Source organism: Cupressus sempervirens, chromosome 2, assembly GCF_028749045.1.
Source record: "Cupressus sempervirens isolate cs-2001-9-10 chromosome 2, ASM2874904v1, whole genome shotgun sequence".
NCBI classification, from domain to species: domain Eukaryota; kingdom Viridiplantae; phylum Streptophyta; class Pinopsida; order Cupressales; family Cupressaceae; genus Cupressus; species Cupressus sempervirens.
The window spans coordinates 356,066,146-356,092,277 of NC_143119.1; the positions used below are offsets into that span (position 1 = coordinate 356,066,146).

Here is a 26,132-nt window from a genome sequence, read left to right on the forward strand (position 1 = left end):
GTTATGCGGGGCCAAAATATTATAATTTTGAGTTGAGTTGCACTTTTTATTTTATAATGTTATTTTTTATATAAAAGTGCATTATAAAGGGATTTGATAAGAGTATTTTATGTATACTTCTAGAAGTTCTTAGAGGCTTCTTAGAAAAGTGAATAAATAGAGTGCTTGGCCTCTCATTTGGACATCCTATGACTTGAGTTTACACTATTTTTCTCTTTGAGCATTTGTGGCGCCATCTTGGTTTGCAGATTGTCATTTGATCATTAGGAATGGAGTCTCGTAAGGATTTGCATAATTGAGGAGGTAAAATATCCTTTGAAGGGTTGCACTTTGGAAGTGGTATTTAGCTACTTCAAGTTGGGCTTATTTGGACATTTCCAGCAGGGTTCAATTTTCAGCCTGGACATACATTTCTGCTTATATCTCATTGTTGGCTGGGAGTTTGATTTTTATTTTTCTGGGAGAATTTTCCTTGGAGCCTGGCGATTATTTCTACACCATTTTTGGCACCTTTCAGCCCAGCATTTATTTTTGCCAAGTGCCGTACTAGTCTGTACATGTACGACTATACCTGCAGGCCATACGGTCAACAAGTTTGAGGGTAGGTTGGAGTTGCATTTTCATCATTTTGTCTTCAGCATTCAGTCTCCAGCATTTGCTCAATTCAGGTTCTTTTATTTCAGTTTGTAGTTGCAAGAAATTCTCAATTGCATTTAGCCAGTAAGGGTTTTTTTGTAATGTGCCATGTTGTAATGCTTTGAGTCGAAAAATCGCATATCATATGTAAAAGCATTTGGTTATCTTTGAATGAATATATTGGTACTATTTTACATCGGTTATTTGAGTAGATTTGTTGCACAACAATTTCCTTTATTCAGTATTTTACTTTCAGCAGTGTATTTAGTTTGCATGTCAAGTGTTTGACGAAATGTCACAGTTCAATATTAGTGGCCTATTGGCTAGGGCCATTACACAACACTTTATTTCAAACTAGCAACTATGAGAGAGCAAATATGAGATGAAATGAATTTGCATCATGAACAAAAGGGTCATTTTTAGGGTTTGAAGCAAAAAAAAAAAAAAAAATCAACTTGGCCCCACCATTTTACATTTTTTTGCCTTGGATTCCCATGTATCTGTGCAGATTCACTCTAGATCCGGGCAGGGTCCATGATCTTTCATGTGGATCCATAAGGATCTGTGGGTCGTATCCCACTTGTGGATCTGGGCCGCAGATCCTAACTTTGCCACAAGTAGGATCATGGACCTTGCCAGGACGGATCCTAGCCCGAATCAGGACCCAGATCGGACCTAAATCTGGATTTGGCCTGTTTCGAGGGAATCTGGCAACTAAGCTCTAAAGTTTTCAAAACTGAGTTTAACGTATCTGTACCACTCTGCCAAAACAGAAAAGTGCAATAACCTCAAAACCAGACTTGATCTTTCCATGACACTTTACCAGCATGCTTGCTATACAAAATGAACCTCCAAGGAAGCAACTGGAACAATTTGTGGTCAAACAAACAACTTGCCAATAATAGTAACCCTGTCCTAAAGATAATCCTTACTGAAAACTAGACAAGATTTTGGGGTGATGCAAGATTGCTTTTACACCCTGGATGCTCCTGCAACAAGGATTCATAAAAGTTGTTGAGAAATCTGAATATAGCAGATTTAAGTCTGCATATTTCAGTTTGGTATTCATAATTTAACTTTGCAAGTAGTATCAAGTTTATGACAGTTAAATGCTTTTATCTTTTACCAGTGTATGCAATTTCTCCATGTTGAAGGAGGGTTCAAATGCAAAAATACTGTAAAATTGTTTCCGTCATAAACTCAGAAAATAATACATCTGAAGCTGTAAACCCAAAAGGTTCAACAGTGTTAACATTTTAACAAATGATGATTTTGAGTAAGGATCTGCAAATTATACTCACTCTGGTCGAATGTAAACTAAAATCATATGATTGCACATGGAGCAACTGTTTGACATTAGCCTGAATATAAAAGGAAAATGAAAAAATTAATAGCGAGTGGGGGTGGGACTTCACACTCTTCCTTAACCAAACTTTTGCTCAACCTCAAGAGAAACCAGCTGTTTGCAAAACAAATGACCAAAAGAACATCCTTAAATGTTTTAGAAGTCACTTTATAGGGTTTTGGTCTTCAAAAAAAACTTAAAGTTTGAAAAAAAACACTTGATTTTCGTGCCCACGCATCCTGATTCATTCTGGATTTGGCCCATATGAACCAGATTGCCTAGGAGTGCACCCTGGCTGGACTTTTAGGCAGACTGGACCAAAACTGATATTTGGTGCAATTTGGATTGGCACTGGCTGCTGGGACCTGCGAACCCAGTAACTTAGTATTTTAATATACTGAATTTAAAACCATATATTGTTAGACTTTTATAGTTGATTTGTTTTTCCCAATTTCTAAAATAGACCAACGCAAACTTGCATTTTAATTCAGCATCCAAGCTAACAATTAAGATTTCTCATGCCACTACTTTAGTGACTAGTAATCATGGTCTAGTTTGCAACATTGATTTAAATATCGTCCAAAGCAATGATGCCCTCCTCAGTTTACTCCAAATCTTTCGCAGAAATGTGTTTATTATTTATCCATTATCTTTAGGGTGGTCTGGTGCACTGAATCCTTGATCCTGATTCTTATTCTCAGCTACTTTCCTATCCCAAGGTAGGGATTTCTATATTTCCACTTGATGATCTTGATAATTGTGTTTGTCTTAGTTGAGAAATACACTCCAACAGTAACTTATCTGGTACAATTATTAAGGATGTTAATTGTTGCAATGGAGACAATACTCCTTGGTTTCCAATATGTCTTTCTTAAGCTGGTTCTCTAGTTTCTTTTGTAATATTTTCATGTTTGACAGATTTAACATTTGAGTTTGGCCTACCCAATGGGGTTGTCTGCTTTAACATAACCATTGTCATTATATTACTTAATTATTTTCTGCACATTGTGATAGTATCTTGTATCTAGTATTTTTGTTACATCCCAATTTTTGACCTAAATTAAAATATAGCCATTGAGGTTCATATGAAGTCAGTTGACAGTTAAATTTGTTATAATCTTGCGAAATGGTAAGATGGTTAGTCGTTATATTTTCATGTGAAGATAACATGCTAGTGATTATTTATCACGAATTCATGGAATTTAAAATGTGGTTAGACATTTTGATTATTTATGATTAAATAACTTGATTGGTAATTTAATTGCGGAGAATTTCCTTGTAGGAAGCATGTTGAAAGAGTGGAAGCATTGTTAAGAAAAAATTAGGCACAGGAGCATCACCATCACTGGGCAAATGGGTTGAGGACCTAGTGACTTGAATACAGGATACATTTGTGGGACCCGCATGAGCTATTAAGAAAATAATCTAACTTAAAATAATCTAATTAAAATATAAAACATACCTCAAGAGATTTTAATTGATCATTCATCATATTATTATAATAGATATTTATATACATATTATTATAATAGATATTTATATACATACATATAAATATAAAAATGGAATGACACCATTAAATTATAATAACTTAATTTAATGATGTCACCCCATTGATATACTTACATGAATGTATGTAAGTAAATATTATAATAATAGTGAAATTATAATCTTTCCAACTTTATCTTCCAACCTTTTAATTTTTCTTTCCCTTTTCTTTCTTTTAATCGAATTAAAACACTTGGCAATATAAATTTGCATATAATCTTTGAACCGGTGGAAGCCAAGAAGGCACGACTCTCCTTATAACTAAAGCTGTGTATGAAGCCCGACACCTTTTATATATTCTCGTCTGCCTTGCCACAGAGGCACATTTTTTCCATAATAGCATACCGTCAACCTTTCAAATTTTGCTGCGTTTTCCTTTATCATTTTTTCATCTCTAGCACCCGATTTCATACAATACCATTAGCCGAAGTCCCATTTTCTCTTCCAGTCTAAGCGACCATTTCAAACAGTAACTCTGCTATATGAACTCGACTTTTGAAGTATTTTGCATAGATACGTCTGCAACATCAAAAAGAGAGTAGATTTTCAAATTCGGATTGCAGGGATTCAAACATATCCAATACATACATTAGGTCATGTTATGACATTTCACTATTATTTTATTGCTTTCCAAAACAGCCAGTTAGGCATCTAAGACTTTCTCTTTTCCAGATTTATTTCTCAAGATACAAATATGAGTTTGCCACATACTCAAAGTCCTTTGTTATCAGTCCTTTTCCTTAAGCTTTCATAATAATTAGATACAACCCTTATGGAAGTGTTTTTCCAAATGCAATAAAATTTGGAATGAAATATACTATCCAATGATATTTTCCAAATAGTCTCAAGAACATAATCTTTCTGGTCACAATTGTGATAAGCATACTAAGTAGCAAATCTATGCATAGAGCGGATTGCAGCAAGTTTCAGCATTTATCATGATGATATCTTGTTTGAATTTACAGATTGAACTTCTTTAATTTAGCCTTGTTCATGGCAAGTGATAACCAAGTAACTGAAGTATGGATCTATAAATCATTATGCCACTAGATATTAGAATTAAGCAATCAATTCTGAAATCTTTAGAGAATATAATCTTTCAAATCGCAAATTGTGATAAACTGGAATATATGTTAATTATGAAACAATTGAGAATCAACAGAAGAATCGGTTGTTTTGAGAATTCAAACACCTGAGACTCACCCGACTGTATAGCCAAGGAAAAGGGTGAAGAGATGAGAGAAAGAGATTTGCAATATCAAGATAACATAATCAGATGTGATATAACAATATTATTTTTTTAGAAGGAAACATTTAATAGCTCATTCATGGTCATATTTATTGTATTCTCCCGTTGTCAAGTTGAGCGGTGTGATTAGATGCCAGGATGCTTAGTGAATGACAAGATGTTCCTTGTCTATTCTGGGTAGGGAGGGCCTTTCTCGATAGAGATTGTGTGGGAATAAATTATGGTCCGAAGTTGGGAGGTTAAGCCCTTGACAATGTTTCACCTCTCCACATGTTGTCAGATGTGCAACAGACAAAGATAAGCTATGCATTTAAATGTTTGTTGGAAACAGGTAAATTTACTTTTATGATGTATATTCAAATAGAAGGTAAGATTAATGGAGTTGTATCATCGTTACAGTTATTTTTTTAAAATGAAAGCAATTCTTATCGTCAATATAATTGGCAACCAATTAGATTGGTTGATCTTCTAATTTAATATGGAATATATCTATAGGATTGTTATTCAGTTTTTCAATATATAAGAATAATGATTATGAGCATATCTTCTAATCTTATGTTAATGCCACAGTTTAGCAAATTGGAAGGAAAGGAATGATATAGTGGAAGCCCTAAATGATACAGAGGTATCCGATGCTCTAAATGATACAATGGTATATGAAGCCCTAAGTGATATAGTGGTATTTGAAGTCCTAAGTGATACAGTGGTATTTGATGCCCTAAATGATTCAATAGTAATTGATGCCCTAAGTGATTCAGTGGTAGTGATGTACTAATTGATATGGTGGTATTTAATGGTAATCGTCATTTGATTTTGATATAGCGGTATTGGATGGTAGTCGTCATTTGATAATGTTATAGTGGTATTTGTGGATTAATTTGGGTGGTTGTAAAAGCATCCCTAGATTGATTTTGATCTCGAATTCCATGGTATGTAGATTTTAATTTCCATAGTAAATTCATTAATGGTGTTTTCAATCCTTCATTGTGAAATTTTGTCTAATCGTTTTTAACTGTAAATCTCATTCACATGAACATGACTGACATAACTGTGTTCCTATGAAAAACAAGTAATAACTATATTCCTTTGAATATTTTTGTTGTTAATTAAGACCCGGGAAAAGTGTATGTTACAATTTCTTTCTAAGTTGCCGATTAGGGTTCAGGACCATATTTGGGTTTGTGGGTTAGGGTAATTTTTTGTTTTCCTAATTGGGTTCATGGGTGTGTGTGTGTGTGTGTGTGTACACACACACACACACACACACACACACACACACACAGAAAATAAATAAATAAGAGAAACGTGCACAATTGCAAAACTATGTCATTTCATAGTATGAATATATGTTGCTTGAACATTGATCAATGCCAAATGTCAAAGATAAACATTGAATACTCACTCATTAATCTATGCTCATGATTGTAAAGAAAATCATATATTGAATTACTAAATTGTAAAATGAAATTTCAAAACATAGACTAGTTCATCAAATAATAAAGTTTGAAGCATAATGATAAATGAGTGAAGGACAAATGTTTAATAGTTTGTCAATGATCAATGATCATAGTATTAATAGTTTATCATTGATTATTGGAAGGTTTTGAGACTTCACAAACAATCTCTACAACCTTCTCCTCAAACATGCAAAATCGGCACACCGAAATGAGAGAGCGAAATGAGCAAGCAAATGATCAATGATCAATGATCAATGATCATAATATTAATAGTTTATCATTGATTATTGGAAGGTTTTGAGACTTCACAAACAATCTCTACAACCTTCTCCTCAAACATGCAAAATCGGCACACCGAAGTGAGAGAGCTAAATGAGCAAGCAAATGAGAGATTAGATTAGTGAAATGTTTTTTATTAGGCTCCTTTTAGGGTTCCAAAAAAAATTATTAAAAAATGCATTGTTTTAAGTGTTTTTTTTACTTTATAGATTCCATTGCTATGGGTTTGTGCGGGTCTGCGCAGGTCTGTGCGGATTCACCTGAGTCCATGCGCAGACTTCGACGGACCGAAATTTGGATTCGCAGTAGACTCGTGCTAGAATCCGAACCCATGCAAATCTGGACTCGAACCTAAACTTGAGCTCCATGACCCGAATCTAGTATCCCACATTTTGTTTTATAGCCCATGTTGTTGACAACCTTTGCCACCATTAATGTATTGTCTTTTGTATTTAATTTTGTTTCAACTATATTATCTAATTTCGCTTTAGGGTGTTTTTTTTTATTTGATCTCATATATCACATTCAATGCATACTTTTCATATTTGTTCCCCAAAATCTTTGGGAACATGTACATATTGTTTTGCTGTTGGCATTTTACTCTTTTAGCTTTCTTTCTTATCTCTTCAAACTGGGGTTTTGCTTCCCTTATTACTATTATTGCTATTGTTATTTGATTTACGATCTTTGGGATATATTTTCTAGAAAACTAGTTTGTAAGTGTTGGGTTCTAACATAACATGTGAGTTGAGAACCTTCACATATCTTTGTGTATTCTATGAATTAGTAATTTAGAAAGGGCATGGGAAGAGTCCTATGCATGCACTCAAGATCCTTGAATCACTAATTAGCTAACTTTAAGGAAGACAACATTTACATTAGCTCAAACTTCACCTAACATCCATCCTTTATGGAAGGAACAGTGTTACCCAGGTGTGCAGTCGAGGTAAAACCGCAGCGCACTGGGTGCACGTATGTCCCGGGTGTAGGTATGTTGTGCATCCACGCACCACCACCACCGTCGGAGTGATGCTGCACTGCGGTCACACCATTCGACACACCTGTGGTGTGCGGGTGAGCTTTGGGTGCTTCCAAGGGACACATGGGGTGCGTCGAGCACCCATGTTGACAAGTCAAATTTTTAATTTTTTAAAGATTATCTTACCCATAAAGGAGTCTAGTAGTTCTAGTAACAAGGACTTCGGTTTAGGGGATGATTAGAGAGCTCCCACCCTTACATTCTCATCATTGACATTTTGTAGATTGTACTCATTTGATATGGTCATGATGCATTATTTCATTGTACTATGTATGATTTATATTTTTTATTTATCATTATCATTATGTTTGAAACTTTGATGTTATTAATGTTACAACTTACTATGAGTATGTTACTAAGTTCAATTGTCATTGGTTATGAAGTTTGAAGTTTGAAGTTTGATCTTGTGGTTCGTGAATCGCATTTCAGTTTTCTATATTCATTGTTCAACTATATTTGGTATGTTAGATTGAAGTATCATTTCATAATTAGCATTTGAAGTCAAAGATGTATACTATGCAACTCCCAGCCCCCCTCCCACACCCTCGCTGCTGCACCCCCACAGTCCCCAAATCGAGGCCCCTTTTTTCCCGCACCGAAACTTGTCCCAACATCCCCCCACACCGCCGCACCCCGTGCCGGTGTAACACTAGGAAGGACCAAAATATAAAATGTCTAATTGAAAATGGCATTACATTGGCTGGATTTCTCTAAATAAGGATGAATAATCAATTGCTGAGGCCATGGAAATGTGAAAAAACATTAGTTTGGCATTCCATACAAGAAGAAATGCTCAAACAACAGGTTCATAGTCTTATAATCCTTGAATTACGTCGTCCAAGACACATTTTTATACATTGAAGCCAACTATGATATAATCTGTGGCCAGTCACTATGCTTTCAGCTCTAAACCAATAAAATATCCAACCCATTATCAATCATCATGTTTCTAGCTATATTGCTGAGGAATTTGATCTGATCCACATACAACTGCTATAGTTTTAGCCTCAGGTTCTCTGTAGTTCCATATGGCTGGACACATATCCACCAGTACCACCATGTTGGTAGAAATGTGGATAAGCTATTATACCTACACATTTCTTGCTTAGACACATTTCTACATTATTTATCAATGTATAAAGCTTGAAATAATAAAAAACTTTGAAGCTCCCTTTTTGGTGTTCTTTCTTTAAATATTTTCCAATACGTAAATTATCATGCCGTGGTGAATATTTATCTCAGCATAAATTTCAGTGAAGGCTTGATTATATTATTTAATGCAAGATAGGCATAGATTTCTGGATCATTAAAAGTGGAAATGGTACAATGTTTGGTTGCTTTAATTCATTTGTTCTTCAACTTTGCTTCAGAGGGCCTCTTCTCTAATGCATTCTTGTACAAAATAATGTTAGGCATCCCCTGGGTAGTGAATAAAATGATCAGATTTGAAATGTTTTGGTAACTTGAATGTATTTAATTTACTGGAAAAAAAAATTCTATCAAGTTCAGAGTAATCAATATCATTCATGCTCCACATTTTGCTAATATATTTTCAATTGCCTCTTCTACAGACAGAAATGTTGCTTGGTCTTATGTTTAAAGCTTTGAAGAATGATATAAACATAAAGAGAATTGCGGCATTTTCAAAGCGCTTGCTGCAGGTTTGTCCTCATTGTCTTTACTTCTTTTGCAAGGTCCTGGTTTAATCTGATTCAGAAAGGAAAAATCTTTTGAGAAAAACTTCAACACATTTGCATTTGAAAATCCATATGGATTTGCCTTCAGTTCTTCATAACTGGTTTTAAGTGACAATTCAAGTCAATATTCACATTTGAAGAACATTCCAATCATTTTGAGTCCAATACAACCAGAGTGTGTGCTACAATACCTTGCTCTTTCAACACAGCTACACCTGGGGTTAAATCTAGCATCTGCAGATTTGAGGACTATATCCTCAGCCAGCTCTCAGAATATGTTTAGGCACACTGGAACTAGGATTCTGATAGTATCTGTTAGGTTGTTTTCAACATTAGGATTATTTTATTGACATTACTGTCAGTTTACGATTCTGATAGTATCTGTTAAGTTGTTTTCAACATTAGGATTATGTTATTGACATTACTGTCAGTTTTTCTGCAGGTTGCTCTTCAACAGCCTCCACAATTTGCTTGTGCATGTCTCTTACTTCTGTCTGAATTGCTAAAAGTAAGACCTGTTCTTTGGTGAGTAATAATAGTTGATTAATTTCTAATTCTGGAATTGTAGTCAGATTGGTACAATATTTTCCTATTGTTTTTATCATTGGGTTGTGAAATATTTTACTGGTATTCTGTTTTATTCTTTAATAAATTAAATCCAATTTTTTAACTTGGGTCATAACAGGAATGCAGTTCTTCAGCCTGAAGACGATGATGAAGACTACGAACATTTTATAGATGTAAAGGAAGAAGATTACCAAGTGAAGGAAAATGACAAAAATATTATTTCTCAGAGTTTGGAAAGCTCAGACTTTGGTTGCCTGGGTAATTTGATGAAAGATGGTGCTAGAAGTGATTCAGAGTCTGATGATGGGGAAAATCCTGGTCATGCTTCCACTTCCGAAGATGACAATGATGATGACTTACTTGGAAGTGTCATGACTAGTAGCAATCAAGCGAAGCATTTTGAGTCTTCTGAAAACAGATTAGAGATGAAAGATGGGTCTGATCAACAAGGCAAAAGGAATATCTTGACAAAACCTGGATACTATAATCCTCGCATACGAGAGCCTGCTTATTGGTATGGATAAAGGAAATGATTGCTCTGAGTGGCATTTACTAGTTTTCGGTAGACTTATCTTTATTTTATCTTCTACTAGACATTTTATAGATTTATTATTTGTTAAGGAGCAGATAAAAGATTAAATATATCAACTGGACGTTACTGTAGTCCTTTACTCGTGCAGGCGTCCAAGACAATGATCTAACCGAGCCAAGCAGTTGGTCTTGACCAATTTCTTTTTCTTTTTCAGTAGACTATATTTTTATCTTTCAGTAGTGTAAAGTTATTTCCTTTTTCCAAACTTTGCATTTACATTAATCTTTAATTTATTTTTTGATTAACTGATCTCCCCAGCTGACTAGTGTGCTAGTAAAGTGAGGTGGTGTTGGTCCTATTCATCCCTTGAGATTTTATCAATCTTGAGGCTAGCAAATTCCCTTCTCCACAAGGGAAAAATCTGTCCATGTAAATTTGCTAGGTTCTTCAACATATTGGTCCCTCTATTGGAAGGGATGATTATTTCCACAATTGGAAGAAGGGTGTTTAATGGTGGGCATGTTTGTGATATACTAATTTTAGGAATTTGTTATACCATTCATCAACATAACAGGGAGAAGATGTATGGCAAGCTCATGGCCAACAAAATATATTGATGTCTGGGTAGAAGGTATATCTTGCAACTCCAACTATGATGAGCAGGTAGCCACAATAGATATTGGAGGGGTTTTCAGTAGAATGGCTTTCAACAAGAGTAATCTTCTCAGCGAGGGCTTAAAGCTATTTGTGCTTGGTCTAATGGAATGTAACCTAGAGAGCCATAGAAAATTCATTTCTATGCATCCAGATCTCTCCACAGCAGGAGGAGAGGCTGCAAGAAATTGAAGAGATGTTTCTCTTGCACAATAATAGCCAGGAGGGCTGCAAAATCTTGTTCCTCATATGTGAGGCTTGTAAATATACTTTAATCCACTTAAAGAAAAGCAAACTGCCTCCATTGGAGTAATATACAGATCAGAAATATATGTCACAGGGCTGAACTCATCGGTACCAAACCTTACTAAAAAATCATTGAACTAGAACCCTGAATTAACAGTATATTATAAGTGAATAAATAGCAAATACCTCCTTTTTCTGTCAAGAAAACACTAGAAATTTGACGTATTACATTCCAGTTTTCTGCTGTCCGTTCATTTTGTCGCCGTTTCATCTTTCTGCAGGAACGTTAGTTGTTAATAAGCCATTTGTAACCCAAAATAAAGATGAAAAGGCAAATCTTTGGAGATTAGCATGTTTTTCTCTTGTATTTTCTATTTCCATATGACTCTCACAAATGATAGTGACCATAACAGTATTATGGACATATTTTAGTGTTAGAGGAGCTGAATCAAAGAGGGATTCATTGTTGTAATAGCCTGAGAGGTTGAAAACCCTGCGTAATGACATTTTATGGATAGTGCCCATGCATGGGCTTCTCAGGGCAAGCCTCCATATTTATTAAAGCTGTATTGCATATTTATTAAAGCTGTATTCAGCTCTTATTAGTAATTATAATTTCTGATTTGTATTGCAAACATGTTTATTATCATCTAAATAATCCCATAAATTGGCAGGTAGCATATGGAATATTCATAATTTTTCTTAGCTATAAAACTTTTAATGAAATATGTTCTTTTTGTGACATTGGTATTCAATTTATCAGTTTAAATTTTAGAGTAAGTTGGTATATAATTGTATGTATTCCCGTTGTTGCAAAACTGGTTTTCAATTAGTCTTACAGTTAAGTGATAAAAGACTTAACCCCACAAGATAAAAGGATTTTTTGTAGTGAATCTAGCCACTGTTTACTTTAGTGTACCTTGACGCTTGTTGTAGACTCGAGAGTTTGCAAGCATTCTGTAGATATTGCATGTTAAAAATTAGAGCGAATTTGCTTATTTACTTTGCGGAGGTCATAGAAGATGTGGTTATATCTTTGAATTACATCCTTTGCAACTTTTTTCCCCTGCTCTTCTGTAATAGTTTATTGTCATTCCACTCTAGCCATTGATATTTACAGAAATCTTTCTTCCCTCAGCATATTGGCAATCATATTGTTGTGAGGAGATTGGTATGCAAGGTTTCTAGTTATTATTATTAAAATAGTTCTGTGGTAGATTTGAACAGTATCTCATGCCTCGGCATGTCTTTATGGCAGCAATGCAGATCGAGCCTGTTGGTGGGAGCTTACAGCTTTGACATCACATGTCCACCCATCAGTTGCAACAATGGCCCGGACACTTATTTTAGGTGCCAATATTGTTTATAATGGTGATCCTCTTAGAGACCTATCTTTGGGAGCTTTTATTGATAAATTTGTTGAGAAGAAGCCCAAGCCTAGCAAACAATCAGACGGAGAATGGCATGGGGGTTCCCAAATAGGCCCTGCAAGAAAGGTTTGTTCATTTATTGATAACTGAAAAAAGTGAATAACTGAAATATTGTGCTTGTAATTCTGTATCTGTTTATATCATAATGACTGTTTTACCTTTTCTAGTGACTCTTTGAATTGGAATTTAAATATCTAAATACATATCAGAACATTTTAAGCAGGTTCTACAGCCTTCGTATGGAGACACTTAAATCTGTTAAACGAGTAAAGAAAAGTTAAATATAAAATTGTAATTCAAATTTCAGACTATTGAGGATCATGGTTTCCTTGCCATGATATATCCATTCCAATATGAACTTGATAATTATGGTTTGAAGTTAACTAGGAAACATTTTTATTTTTTAGTTATCAGTTTGTTTGAGAGTTATGGAATCTAACTGCAGAGTATCAAGGGATGAATTTATGCCAACAATTTTTTTTTCGGCTAAACAATATCAAAAGAGCTGACTGGTGGAGAAATTTCCGCTCAGGGAAAAGAAAAATCTTTAATTCATTCTAGTGGCAGAATTGTTGAAGGGAACTTTTAAGAGTTTCTGCTTCTGAGACTTCTAAGAAGCAGCATGCATCAACAAAGTGAAGTTGAAGTCGCTCAAGAATTTTTGTAAATTTTAATTTGTTTGGACTTCTTTTACTAGTCTGCATGAAACTTAGCAGTTACTTAAGTTTCCATTTCTTTGTTCTGTATTTGTAACATAATGCTATTTACATTCATATTTTGCATAATATGAATAGTGAAGTATATTGCGCGCTTCTCCTGATTTATCTATGCATAATGTTAATGACACTCTCTAGGCAGGCACGGCTAACATTGTAAAACTAGAATCCTACCACTGTTTGTTTACTTCTGGTGATATGAATATGATACAAAACATATAAACTAATCTTTGTTCCAATTCTAATTTTTTGTTTATGTTATTCATATGTTCTTGCTATTGGGCAGATTCATGTTGTACCGCCTCTGGTGGGATCCGACCTCCTATCATTGGATGAAAAAGAAGTACCTCCTGAAGATGTCGTTTTTCACAAGTTTTATATGGCAAAGAGCAGCTTATCGAAACGAAAGCATAAGAAGAAGAAAGCCAAGGAACCAGAGGATGAAGTTGTGGGAGATGATCTCCTTGTTGAAGGTGACAACAATGATGATGATGATGATGATTTTGCAGGGGGTGATGAAAGTGACAATGAGGAAATTGATGATCTTATTGACCACGGGGATATTGATACACAATCTGTGAGTGATGGTCAATATGATTATGAGAAGTTGGATGCTATGCTTGAACTTGAGGATGATTCTCTATTGGCGGATGATAGTGAAGGTGAGGTGGATATTGTTGGAGATGTATCTGAAGATGACGATGAGACATTTGTTGATGAGGGTTTAGATTTGGACTCAGCCAAAAATATTGCAGACAATATGAAAGGAAAGAAAAGAAAAACTTCAGGAAAACATGGACTGTCTCCTTTTGCAAGCCTAGAGGATTACAGTCATTTACTAGATGATGGTAAAAATGTAAATGAAAACCATGGGACAAGGAACTCAAAAAGATCAAGGAAAAAAACTAAGAAGGATGATTTGGTTAGGTAAATACAATCCATTGTTTATTAGTTGCTGGAAGGGATTTGATATATGCCAATTTCTGATGGCTTCTTTTGTAATTTTTTAAAGAATAATTATCTGATGAAAAGCTGTTTGATTGGAGTATTAAGAGCTAATGTTTAAAGCTGTTGATGGTTTATATCTCTTTTTTGCTTCTAATCATCGTTGGGAAGCAGACTTATAATAATGAGAGCTATTATATTAAAAATCTTTACCATCTCTTTGCCTAATGATTTAGTTAGTGCACTTTATTTATTAGAGTAAAACACCTGTCTGCATTTCAATTCTGGATAATTTACGAGGCTTCATTTTTGTGTGTTTGAGTTACATGATATGGTACTACATGTCTTATCATGATATGGTACTACATGTCTTATCTTCTCATTTATAGCTTGACAATCACCTCAAATTTTATGGGCTATGGTTCTATGGCCCGTTGAGCAGTCGAGCTGCAAAGATCAGGGTAAGATAAATATAGATACAATAGGGATAGGGTGGATGGACTTTGGGAAAAAGGTACAGGGGTGGGAGGTATAGTGTTGGTACCGGAGAGGCATAATTCGATGGGCCGCTCATTTTGTCCCGACTCACTCCCACAGAGAAGACCTGGAGTAACATCATAGTCTGCAGAGTGTTACAAGGTGGCTCAATAGTTTTAAATGAAATAAAAGCTAGTCATTGTAATGTCCCCTTTGTAGCACAAGTTGTATGAGTTTGTTATTAGCCTACTTCTCCATGGTCTTGTAGGACAACAAGGACAATTAGTAGACTTTAAGGGCATTTGGCCTTAAGCAACTCTCATTGTAGGTCAATCGAAGGGTTTTGGATGCAGGTTTGGTTTACTTACTATTTATGGTAAGTCAATTGGGCCAAGTTGGTAGCATTAGTGAATCATAGATAATGTTTTGTGTATGGTAATTGTTAATATCAACTATAGAGGTATCCGTTTTAATTATCGTTTTTGGTTATTAATTTATGTATTGACAAAGCTAAGTTATAAAGCTAAATCGAGATTATTGATATACACACTTAAAAGGAGATTTTAAGTGAAGGGGAATATTAAGGGGAAGCACTCGTGGGAAAATAGTAGAAAGATGTTTGTAAGAACATAGCTAAAAAACATTCACAGAAAAATAGTGAAAAAAACGTTTGTGAGCAAATATGAGAAAAACAATCAATCTTTCAAAAATTTAGGGAAAGACAAAAGTGGTTTCATTTATCCCACATTGATAAAATGAGTGAATGAGCTCTTATAGTGTTCTAAAAGATTTTTCTAGAACCCACTTTGAAACAATTAGATAAAATAAGAAATTTATGAAATATTAGAGTTTTGCAAGGGTTTCTGAGGACAAAATCCGTCACAAATAACATTATATTCATTATTAAAAGAAATTCAAGATTATCATTTAGAAATATAAATTGGCAATGCATTTGGAGCTTGCTTTTAGGCATGGAGTAATGCCTCATATTTATTAGATTAAGGTGTTTGGAACTTGCAACAAAATTTGTGAAGTTTTGTGAAGAATTTGAGTAATAAATATGTTGCCACATACTTTTTTAGCTGTACTACTATTGCTGGGATTGAAAATATCAATTTTTAAAGTTTCACGGAACTTCTGATTGCTGTGCAAGTAAGAAACCACGGTCGGTGTTAAAAAGTTTGAAGATGCATCTTGCAATTGTGAGCATTATATTGTATGTAGTTTGACTTTTGTGAGTTTCAAACCTTATCATAGCCGGTTAGAGCACTTCATGTCATTCACGTATATCTATCGAAGCCACAACTCTCAATTGGATATTTGAACAACTGCTGGAGCAATGTTAAGGGAGTTTATCATGGAATGCATATGTTGTTGTATGGTAACTCAATGATACGACCTTAAAAGTAAATTTATACACATTATTGAAGATACAAAACCATAAAACACACAAGGGGATTATATTAGAGGTTGGTGAGGAAGCTTGCATTCAGTAAGAGAAGGCGTATCTTGCTAGCTTGAATGGTTAATTTGAAAGTGAAGATTTATGAAGAGATGCTAGAAGATATCTAGTACGTTAAGGAGCATTGGGAGCCTAACCATAAATGCACATGGATAATGTAAGGTGTTACTGACATACAAAACAACTTGGGAAAGAAGGAATTGCATTTAGATGGACTTGATGGTTGTAAAAATGAGAATGATTTTTCTTCCTATCTTATCACTGACACACATGATGATGTTCAAGAAACTGAGAAAGAATCAATTACTCTTTAAGGAATGGATTGCATGAGTTTTTGTATTGGTAACTTGGAGGTTAGGCTTGACTAAATTGATGAGATGATGGTTTCTCTTGATGATTTTAAATTTGATACTAATGTTGTTCCACTATTTCTAAATGAAAAGCGCACACCACCATCTAGCGAGATAGTTGAATTAGATGAGACTATTAATGTTTTTATAACAAATGATGATGAAGATAATGCTATATTTGGGCCTAATGTTGTCCTAGTTATTAATCAACGAGGGTCCAAAGGAGATATCCTAGAGGTAGTTGATTACAAGAGTCAAGAGTTGTTTCATCACATAAAGTAGACAGAGTTCATAAGCCTCGTAGTCTTATACATTTGGGAACCAATTCAAGTCAATGAAGATGAGATTGTGGTAACATTAAAACATTTTGATAACAATCACAAGATGGTTGAATATCACCTTTGGAGGGTTCAACTTTAGAAGAGACAAAAGGGATTTGCATTAGAACCTTTTCTTTATAGGTTAAGTAGGAAGCTATGAAAAAAATGAAATTGAATTATTTATGTCTATTAGATCTAGATCATCTTTTAAATCTCATTAAAATATGTTCTGATGCATTGAGAGGGAAAGAAGTCAAAGATCCTACCTATGAACTTATGAATATCATAAATTCTTTGGAGACTACTCAACTGATGCTATAAGAATAAAAAAGTTAAGAGGGATGAGCTTTACCTAGATTTGAACTTGGCGCTTTCTTCATCATCTAATTAGAAAATTAATTACCTATAACAATCACTACTAAAGGAAAAATTAATTAAAAAATTATGTAGATCATCCAAATTGTTAAAGGGGTCAACACACTTGGCAATGATGAATTAATGCATAATGATCTCAATATATTCCAAATTGAGGGGATCCAATATGTTGTAGAGACTAGGAAATACATCAAGAATATAAAATATTGATCTTGGAAGATCAAAATTCACTGGATAATGCAAATTACAGCCTTGGGATTGTTGCTATTAGAGGATATGTAAAAAAAATTGAAAGAGGTACATTGGAGAGATTGGAAACTAATGAGGATGAACAAAAACTAGATGATAAGATGCATAAGACTTTTGATGTCACCAATGAAAAGTATGAAGAAATTACTCATTTAATGATTGTGGACCAAAATCCTTAACCTTTGCATGTTTTGATTTGTCATGAGGCGAAGGATATAATTAATGTGGATAACTTTGGAAAAGGGCATCATCTAGTTCAAAATTGTATGAGTAGGAATAAATCAATGATAAATTCAAAATCTGAACTTTCTATTCATCATTCTTTGTTAGTTAATGGTCATATTCTACGTACTCTTAGATTGATTAGTTGATATTATACGATAGAATAAACAATTGCTTAGCCCCTTTGTAAATTTTTTCCCACACTTTTGCAACAACTATAGTGTCCGTTACCCTAGCTTAGGTGTAGGCTTCACTTTATCCCTTGCATCTTCCTATTCACTGCCAAGATGATCAAAGTCCTTATTAGTGGCTATCCTCTATCATTGCCTTCGTATGAGTCATGTTTCTCTCTCTCCATTTGTCATTTTTAATAACGATTTCTTTGGACTCGAGCACACCACACAAACATCCATGTGCCACACATTAACGCTTCAAAATATTAATTGTTAAATGTGGGTTCTAAGTGTTTCCACACTTATCACTTGCCTTGGTTAGTAGAAATGACTCAAAATCTTCTAGAATGGATTGAAATTTTTTCACTACCTCTTCCTTTTAAATCCATCTTTCTTCATTCAATTTCTCTTAGAAATTCTCTTTTTGTCTCTCTTGGTTGCTCTCAAACATTATGATGGGTCTCAAAGTGTGATCTAAAACATTGATGGTAAAAAATCAGATACAATTGAATCCAAAACAATTATTTTCCATCTTGGTTACAATTTTAACATTCTCTTGCTCTCTCATTTGGTTGCAATATCCATAGCTCTCTTGGCTTTCACTAGCTTATTTGGTAATATATTTCTATCTCTCTTATGTCTTTTATACATCTTAGGATTTATCACATCTCTTATCTATCATATTATTTAATCTACTTGTCTTTTGATCTTTTGATGTATTTGGCTTTTGTAAAGGTATAAATACCAACACAAGGACTAGGTTGAGGTAAGTTTGCAAAGAACCCTGTATATTTTCTCTTTCATGTTTGTGCATAGGCTTATTAAATAAACTCAATTGTACAAGTGTTTTCTTGTATTTAGATATCTTTTTTTTCATGTCTATTATATAGTATATCTCATACATCTCTAATAGTTTGGTTGTGTAGGTTATCTACAATACAAACCTAGAATTTTACCAAATTCTAGTATTTTCTATTTCGACTGTGCTACACAAATATCCTTGGCCAAGATACTCAAATTTGGGCCAAAAATTCTTTGCCAACTATACTTTTCATTTCTATAATCAAAATATTCTTTTTTTTTTTTCTTTAATATCTTCTCTAGTACACATTTAATCTCTAATTAAATAAAAATGGCGAGAAGAGCAGAAAATGCAAAATATGCGAATAAAGCAAGCTTTGACAATTTTGAAATTCGTGCAAACAATATTCATGGCCAAGACAAGGAAACTGTTGTGAAAAGATTTCGCTCTAGTAGGGTGAACACATTCACTCGGATCCCTTCAAACCAAGCAGAAGGGAAATTGAAAGGAAGGTAGAGGCTACCCTGAATTCCAATCAATAACAAATTCAAAGTATTGGAAAGAAAAATGCGAAGGAAAACTCTTTCAGTGCCATGGTAAAATTACACGAAGCAAGAGATAGGAAGATCATCACATTGCATAAAAACCTATGTTTGACCTCAAAGGAAGATGATTGATGGCAACAAGCATTATTGAAAAAAAATAGGAGGAAACAAGCAGCTTAGAAAATAACAAACAAAAGAATGGAGATGGAAGAACATACAAACAAGTAGAAGTATTTCTTTGGAAAAACAAGATATGCAAAAACACAAGTTAGGCAGTCGGATTTGATACCACCCAATGTCAAAAATGGAAAAGGTTGTAGTCATGAGATAGCTAAACCTGTCGAAGTATCCGAAGTTAATTGCATTCCACTAGGTCAAAACCAACAACAAGCACCTAAAGAAAAGGATGGTAGGGTTTCTATACAAAATCAAAAACTATACATTCCACTACATAATAGATCAAAGGAAAAAAACAAACAATTCAGTAAAAGAATTGTCTCCTATGGAGATGACATCTAACCATGATTTATTTTTTGATATACTAATTATAAGTGACAAACATGTAGAAGAAAAATCAGAGGAATGGACACAACTAGGCGTCTATGCATTTTGGAGCGGCCCAAACATCTTCCAAATATGTCCAAAAGAAAATAGGTAAGTATAAGTATTTTTTCAAAAACGTCACTTTTCATTCAATGTAAAAATAAGGAAACTATGAATAAATTAATTTCAGTGCCCATTTTTTTCAATGCCCCTTTGCCAAACAGATTTTGCACTTCTAGTGGAGTTTGTGGGGATGCACGTGCTAGCATGTTTCCTCTTTGTCTTAATTTTGGGACCGTTTGGGCCATTCCCCTTCCAAGACTTCTTTTCTTCAGGTTGCTTGGACTATTGGCCCTTCCCTTATTTTATGGCATGTTTGGCTTGAGAGGAATAGGAGGATCTTTCATGATTTGCAGTTTGAGATCAGGCACCTGTGGGGGAAAATTGTTAATTCTCTTCAGGAAACACTCCAGCTAAATGTGACATCGGTGGGGGTTTGGATCCTATTGATGCTGGTATTTACTCTTGCCTCTCCTTTCCTCTTCATGGTTGCACTGCCTCGGTCCCCCACACCCGCTCTAGGAATAGAGCTAAGCAACACTCTCAGCATGTTACTCGCCAGGGACATTGGTCTCCTCCTGAGGCAGGCACTCTTAAAATCAACACTGATGGTTCTTCTTGGGGAAATCCTAGTCTGGTTGGTATTGGGGGAGTTGGGCATGATAATTCTAGTGATGTTCAGTTTCTGTTTTCTATATACAACAGTTACCATACTAATAACCTCATGGAAGCCCTGGCTATCTTGGTTGCAGTATAACAATGTTGTCAACGTGGCTGGAAAAGAATCATCTGTGAGACTGACTTGCAAGTGGTTGTGAACTTATTGCGTAATAGTAACCTTGTGCATGTGGATTGGCATTTGGTTCTAGTTATTCAGCAGATCATTCAGTTATGCAATTATTTGGATTCTCTGTCTTTTATGTATATCCCTTGTGAGTGGAACAGTGTGGCTGATTGTCTAGCTAAATGGGCTTCTGAGCAGGGGCTGGCTTGGAATATTCTTGATCATAGGATGCTTCCCCTTGATTTATCTCAGATGCTGGTTCAACCTATGGACCAGGATAAAGCTATGTAGTTCTCTTTGTTTCTTGTGTTGTTCAGCTCTTTGATATTCAATAAAATTTTTACCCCTCTTTTAGTTAATTTTTTTTTTTCAATCTATAATTATCTCTATAAAGGATATGTAGTTAAGTTTTTAGCTTGGGAACCTAATTGGAACATAGTAAAGGCTAAGAAAATACCAACTTGGATAGAAGGGAAAAAATTTCCACCTAAAATTAAACATCTTCAGACTCGAATTAAAATTGGTAAATCTTTGGGGAACTTATTAGGTATCGAAGCTAATTATAACTAGACTAGCAATATTAAATTTTTTGTAGAAACAAAGGAGGGGCAAATAGATTCAATAGCAAAAAAAATAATTACAAAAAAATCCGTCTACAAGTTAGAGTGTACAAAGTATGAAGGGGTAATAACTAGAATCATCAAACTTGATCTGTATATTGATTATAACACATCAAATATAAATGAAGTAGTTAACAAATTAAGGTCACATAAAAAAAAAGGAAAGATCTAGGAAATAAAAAATCAATAATGAGAAGAAGGTAGGGGACAGAAAGGGTAAGCAGGAGGGGCAAAAAACAGTAATGGAAGATATTGGTTAGAAGAGTTAGCTAGTAGACATAGAAGTACTAAGTACAAAACAAAGAGCCAAGGGGAAAAATGAGGTAATAGAAAAATGTACAAAAGACCTAATAAATACTCATAATAGAATATCCAGACTAAAAGAGTGCAAGGTTTACCAAGAAAAGAACAAAGCACTGGAAGAAGCAGAGGAAAGTATATAGGAACTAAACAAAATGACTGATGATATTTTATTACTTCAAAATGATATTGAAGACCAAGTTTTGTTTAGTGAGCAATCTCATCATGAGCATGGGGATGAACTATTACATGAAGATAAAGACACATAAAAAGGAATAATAGATTTAGAATAAAAAAGAAAGAATATAGAAGAATTGCCAGGAGAATCAAAATAATAGAAATGCAACAACATGAAGTGAGTCTCCAAGTAATAACATGGTAATCAGAATAACATGGTAGTTAGAATACAAGAAAAAAGAAAGAAATAACATTTAGTAAAGGAACTAATCAAGAGTAGGAATTTGAAAAAATATAATATCAAGCTTTTAAAAAGTATATAATGAAGCAAAAAAAAAAAGAGATCAACAGGATGGTGAGATCACAATTGCATCAACAGATTCAACCCACTAGAGTAAATCACAATTCAAAATAAATCAAAGAAAAGGAGTTACAAATTTTGGCAGACACCGGCATATGGGAAAGACGTATTTGTAGAAGAATCAAACTTTGATATGAGTGGATCAGAAGGACATTTGATCCCCCTAGAAGTAGCAACCATAATAGGAAATCAAGAGTAAGAGAAAGGACCTGAGTAGGTTGAAGGAATCTTAGATATGGAGCAGATTGGAAATAATCAACATTGGGAAGAATTTGGAATAAAGAATAATTCAGATAACATTCTGGAAATAGAGAAGGATGACAAAGAAATAGAACAAGATAACAATGAAAAGGATAATGCATTAGTTGAGTAAATAATTAAAGAATTAATAGATGAGGATGAAAATCAAGAGGAAGAAGTTAATTTAAACATCATTTAGAATATCGCAGATAATTTGGGATTATCAATAAATCAAGAAGGATTCAACACTCTGAAATGTGATAAACAAAAAAAAAAGAGAGGATGGAAATCACTTAAGGAATTAAGAGAAGTAGATGGACAAGCAAAGGAATGGAAAAAGATATTTGAAGTTCTAAATACAGGGAAAGGGAAGAACCTTCCCAGTGATCAATGAGGATCACACCATTGAATGCTAGGGGACTAAATGCCCCCTAGCAAGCAATGATTGCTAAAACACAATCTAAGCTTATTCGAATAAGACATAATTCTGATATAAGAGACTAAGTTAAATAAAGAAGGAGATAAATTAGGTAAAAGACTAGGTAAATGGAAAGTAGAAATGAAAGAATCAAATGGTGCTTCAGGAGGTATAGGAATATTATGGGGCACACAATATGTAGACATTAATATTATTCCAATAGTAATTGGATGGGAAGTGAGCTATCCGGTAAGAGACATAATCTTCAGCTTATAATTATTAATGTATATGGACCAATACAAACAACAAAAAAAAGAAGAAGTATGGGATGGAATTAATACATTCATGAGACAATACCCTGCTATTAACATGGTAATTGGTGGAGATTTTAATGTCATTATGGACATAAAAGAGAAATTTGGAGGATCACAAATGATTTCTAAGGCTATGATAGAATTCAAGGATTGAGTAAAGGAAAACAAGCTATTAGAAATTCCAACCAACAACAATATTTTTACTTGGAATAATAGAAGGAAAGATTTCAATTATAAAGCAGAGAAATTGGATAGATTCTTCTTCAAAGGAGAATTAGTAGAGTTGGACCTAACTGTGATAGCTAATATACAACCAACAGCAGTTCAAATCATTATTAAGATAAAATTGAATTCATACAACCCAAGAAACCAATTAGGAACTCTTTTAAATGTAAGAAAATGTGGTTCTTAGATAAAAATTTCATGGGAAATATCAAACAATGGTGGGAAGAAGGTAATTTCATAGGATCTAAAATGTATTGCATTGTATCAAAATTAAAATTCCTCAAAGAACATATATTAAAATGGAATAAAACACACTTTAATAATATCTTCAAAGAAAAACTGGATACTAAAGAAAAATTAAAAAAATTAAACAATGAGGTAATTAAAAATGGTATGGATAATGAGAAATTGAATAAAGAAAAAGAGCTACTAGCTAAACAAGAAGAGATTTTAGCAAAAAAAAGAGATTTTTTGGAGACAAAAATCTAGGGAAAAATGGCTTGCAAAAGGAGATAGGAACACAAAATTCTTTCATAATAACACTATCCACAATAGATCTATCAATTCTATTACACAAATCAAGGATAGAAATGGTAATTTAGTAGATGATCCGACTTAAATAGTAGAAACTTTTGTATCATACTATGAAAATTTACTTAACAACTATGATTTTTCTCAGCAAAATATATAGGAAAAAATACTTAAAAATATACCTAATGTGGTAACAAATATTGATAATATAACTCTGAATAAACCATTTACCAAAGAAGAAATTAGATTAGCTCTTTTCAAACTAAGACCAGATAAATCTCCAGGACTAGATGGTTTCTAGGCATTTTTCTTCAAAAAATGTTTGGACATTTTGGGTGAAGAATTATGGAAGGCAATAGAAGCTTTTAGAAATGGAGGATTGATTCTAACATAAATTAATCATACATTCTTAGCTTTAATTCAAAAAAAATTAGTAGCTGATTTACCTTTGGAATTCAGACCTATAGCGCTGTATAACACTTTATAAAATCTATTCTAAAGCTTTGGCAAATAGGACTAAAGCCCTGCTGCCTAAGATTATTTTAGAAGAACAAACGAGTTTTGTCCCAAGTAGATCTATATTGGATGGAATATCCATAATTTAGGAAACTACTCATTTGGCAGTATGGATAATTTAGGATATTTTTGAGTATGGATTAATGATATTTTAAATTGTATATCCACACCAAAGATATCTTTATTAATCAATGGAACCCTAGAGGAATTCAATATCTCAAGAGGAATTCTACAAGGGGACCCTATTTCACTATTCTTATTCATCATCATGGTTGAAGCCTTTGGAAGGTCTATCTAGAAGGCTCAAGTAGAAGGAAAAATTAAAGGTATTACAATGACAAATAATATTTCTAATATCACTCACTAACAATTTGCTGATGACACTATTCTTCTTGGTGTAAGTATTAAGGAAGAAACTCTAGCTTTTAAACAAATTATTCTTGATTATATTGCAACCTCTGGTCAAAAAGTACATGCAGAAAACTTAGAAATTTTCTTTCTAAAGACGTCTAGAGACATGGAAGAATATACTTGCAATCAGATGGGATATAGGAAAGGTTCCTTTCCTTGTATATATTTAGGGATCCACTTAGAAAAAGGAGTAAAAAAGGATGAGATAATATACTGAATAGAATTGATAAAAAAATAAAAACATGGAAAGGTAAATAGTTAACCAAAGTAGGTAGAGCAACTAAAATTATATCTTTCCTTTCTGCTATAACTACCTATCAATTATCATGTCTACCCCTACCCAAAAGTATTAACAAAGATTTGGAAGGGAAACTCAAGAACTTCTTTTGGAGTGGAACAAAAGAAAAAAAGAAAAAAAACACTAACCAAACAAGAAAAGATTTTCTTTTCGAAAGACCAGGGGGGACTGGGAATTAAAAATTTCAGCTGGCAAAACGAAGCACTAGGAGCAAAATTAGTATGGAGAGTGTACCAAGAAAGGGATAACAAATGGGCAAAAGTTATCTACAACAAGTATCTAAACCCAGATGATCCATCTTCACTATTTAAAATAAGGAACCCTCCAATAGGTTCTGAAACATGGAATTTCATGGTAAAGTGTTAGTCATTGATTAGTAAGTATTTAACATGGGATTTGGGCAAAGGTGAAGAGGCTCTCTTCTGAGAAGATTCTTGGGATGGGCTGCCTCCTCTTCTCAATTCAAATATCCCCATAAATGTCATTAATGAGCTCACATGGGGCCTGAAGATCTCAAATTACAAAAATATTAAAAAGATAGACGGGTTTGACATGTGGGAATGGAAATCCCTGGAGAATGTAGATATTTCTCCTAAAGATAAATTATATTTAGAAAATATTCTGAAAGAACGAATGGTGAACTACAAAAATTGAGAAGATAAACTTATCTGGAGTGCATCCAAAGATGGATCATACAAAGTTAAACCAGGATATAATATAATTATCAATTTGAATAGATGGGACAACCTTAAAATTCCATTAGATCTATGTTGGGATGCAACTTGTCTACCTCAGGCAGTTATCTTCTTATGGGAAACTATTCAAAATCATATTTTAACTACAGATCGTTTTACTAAAATGGGTGTTGAAGGACCCTCTACATGTAGTCTTTTTAAGGCAAACTCCAAGACTTCAAAGCACCTCTTATTTGAGTGCCATTTTTCTCAAAATGGCTCATAAATTGGCTTAAAAATAAGATTGGTTGGACCACACCACTACATTTGGATTTATCCAATCAC

The 26,132-nt window shown here is 33.9% G+C and overlaps 1 protein-coding gene across 1 annotated transcript in view; it reads left to right on the forward strand.

The window, feature by feature from the left end:
* EDA25 (CCAAT-binding factor) overlaps positions 1-14,477 on the forward strand; it is a 226,388-nt gene extending 211,911 nt beyond the window's left edge. The window contains exons 12-16 of the mRNA XM_089813725.1: positions 9,125-9,214; positions 9,693-9,775; positions 9,936-10,331; positions 12,508-12,745; positions 13,682-14,477. Of these exons, the coding sequence (XP_089669851.1) occupies positions 9,125-9,214; positions 9,693-9,775; positions 9,936-10,331; positions 12,508-12,745; positions 13,682-14,326 (1,452 nt within the window). The 3' untranslated portion in view covers positions 14,327-14,477. The remainder of the gene's footprint in view (positions 1-9,124; positions 9,215-9,692; positions 9,776-9,935; positions 10,332-12,507; positions 12,746-13,681) is intronic.
* The last annotated feature ends 11,655 nt before the right edge of the window (positions 14,478-26,132 follow it).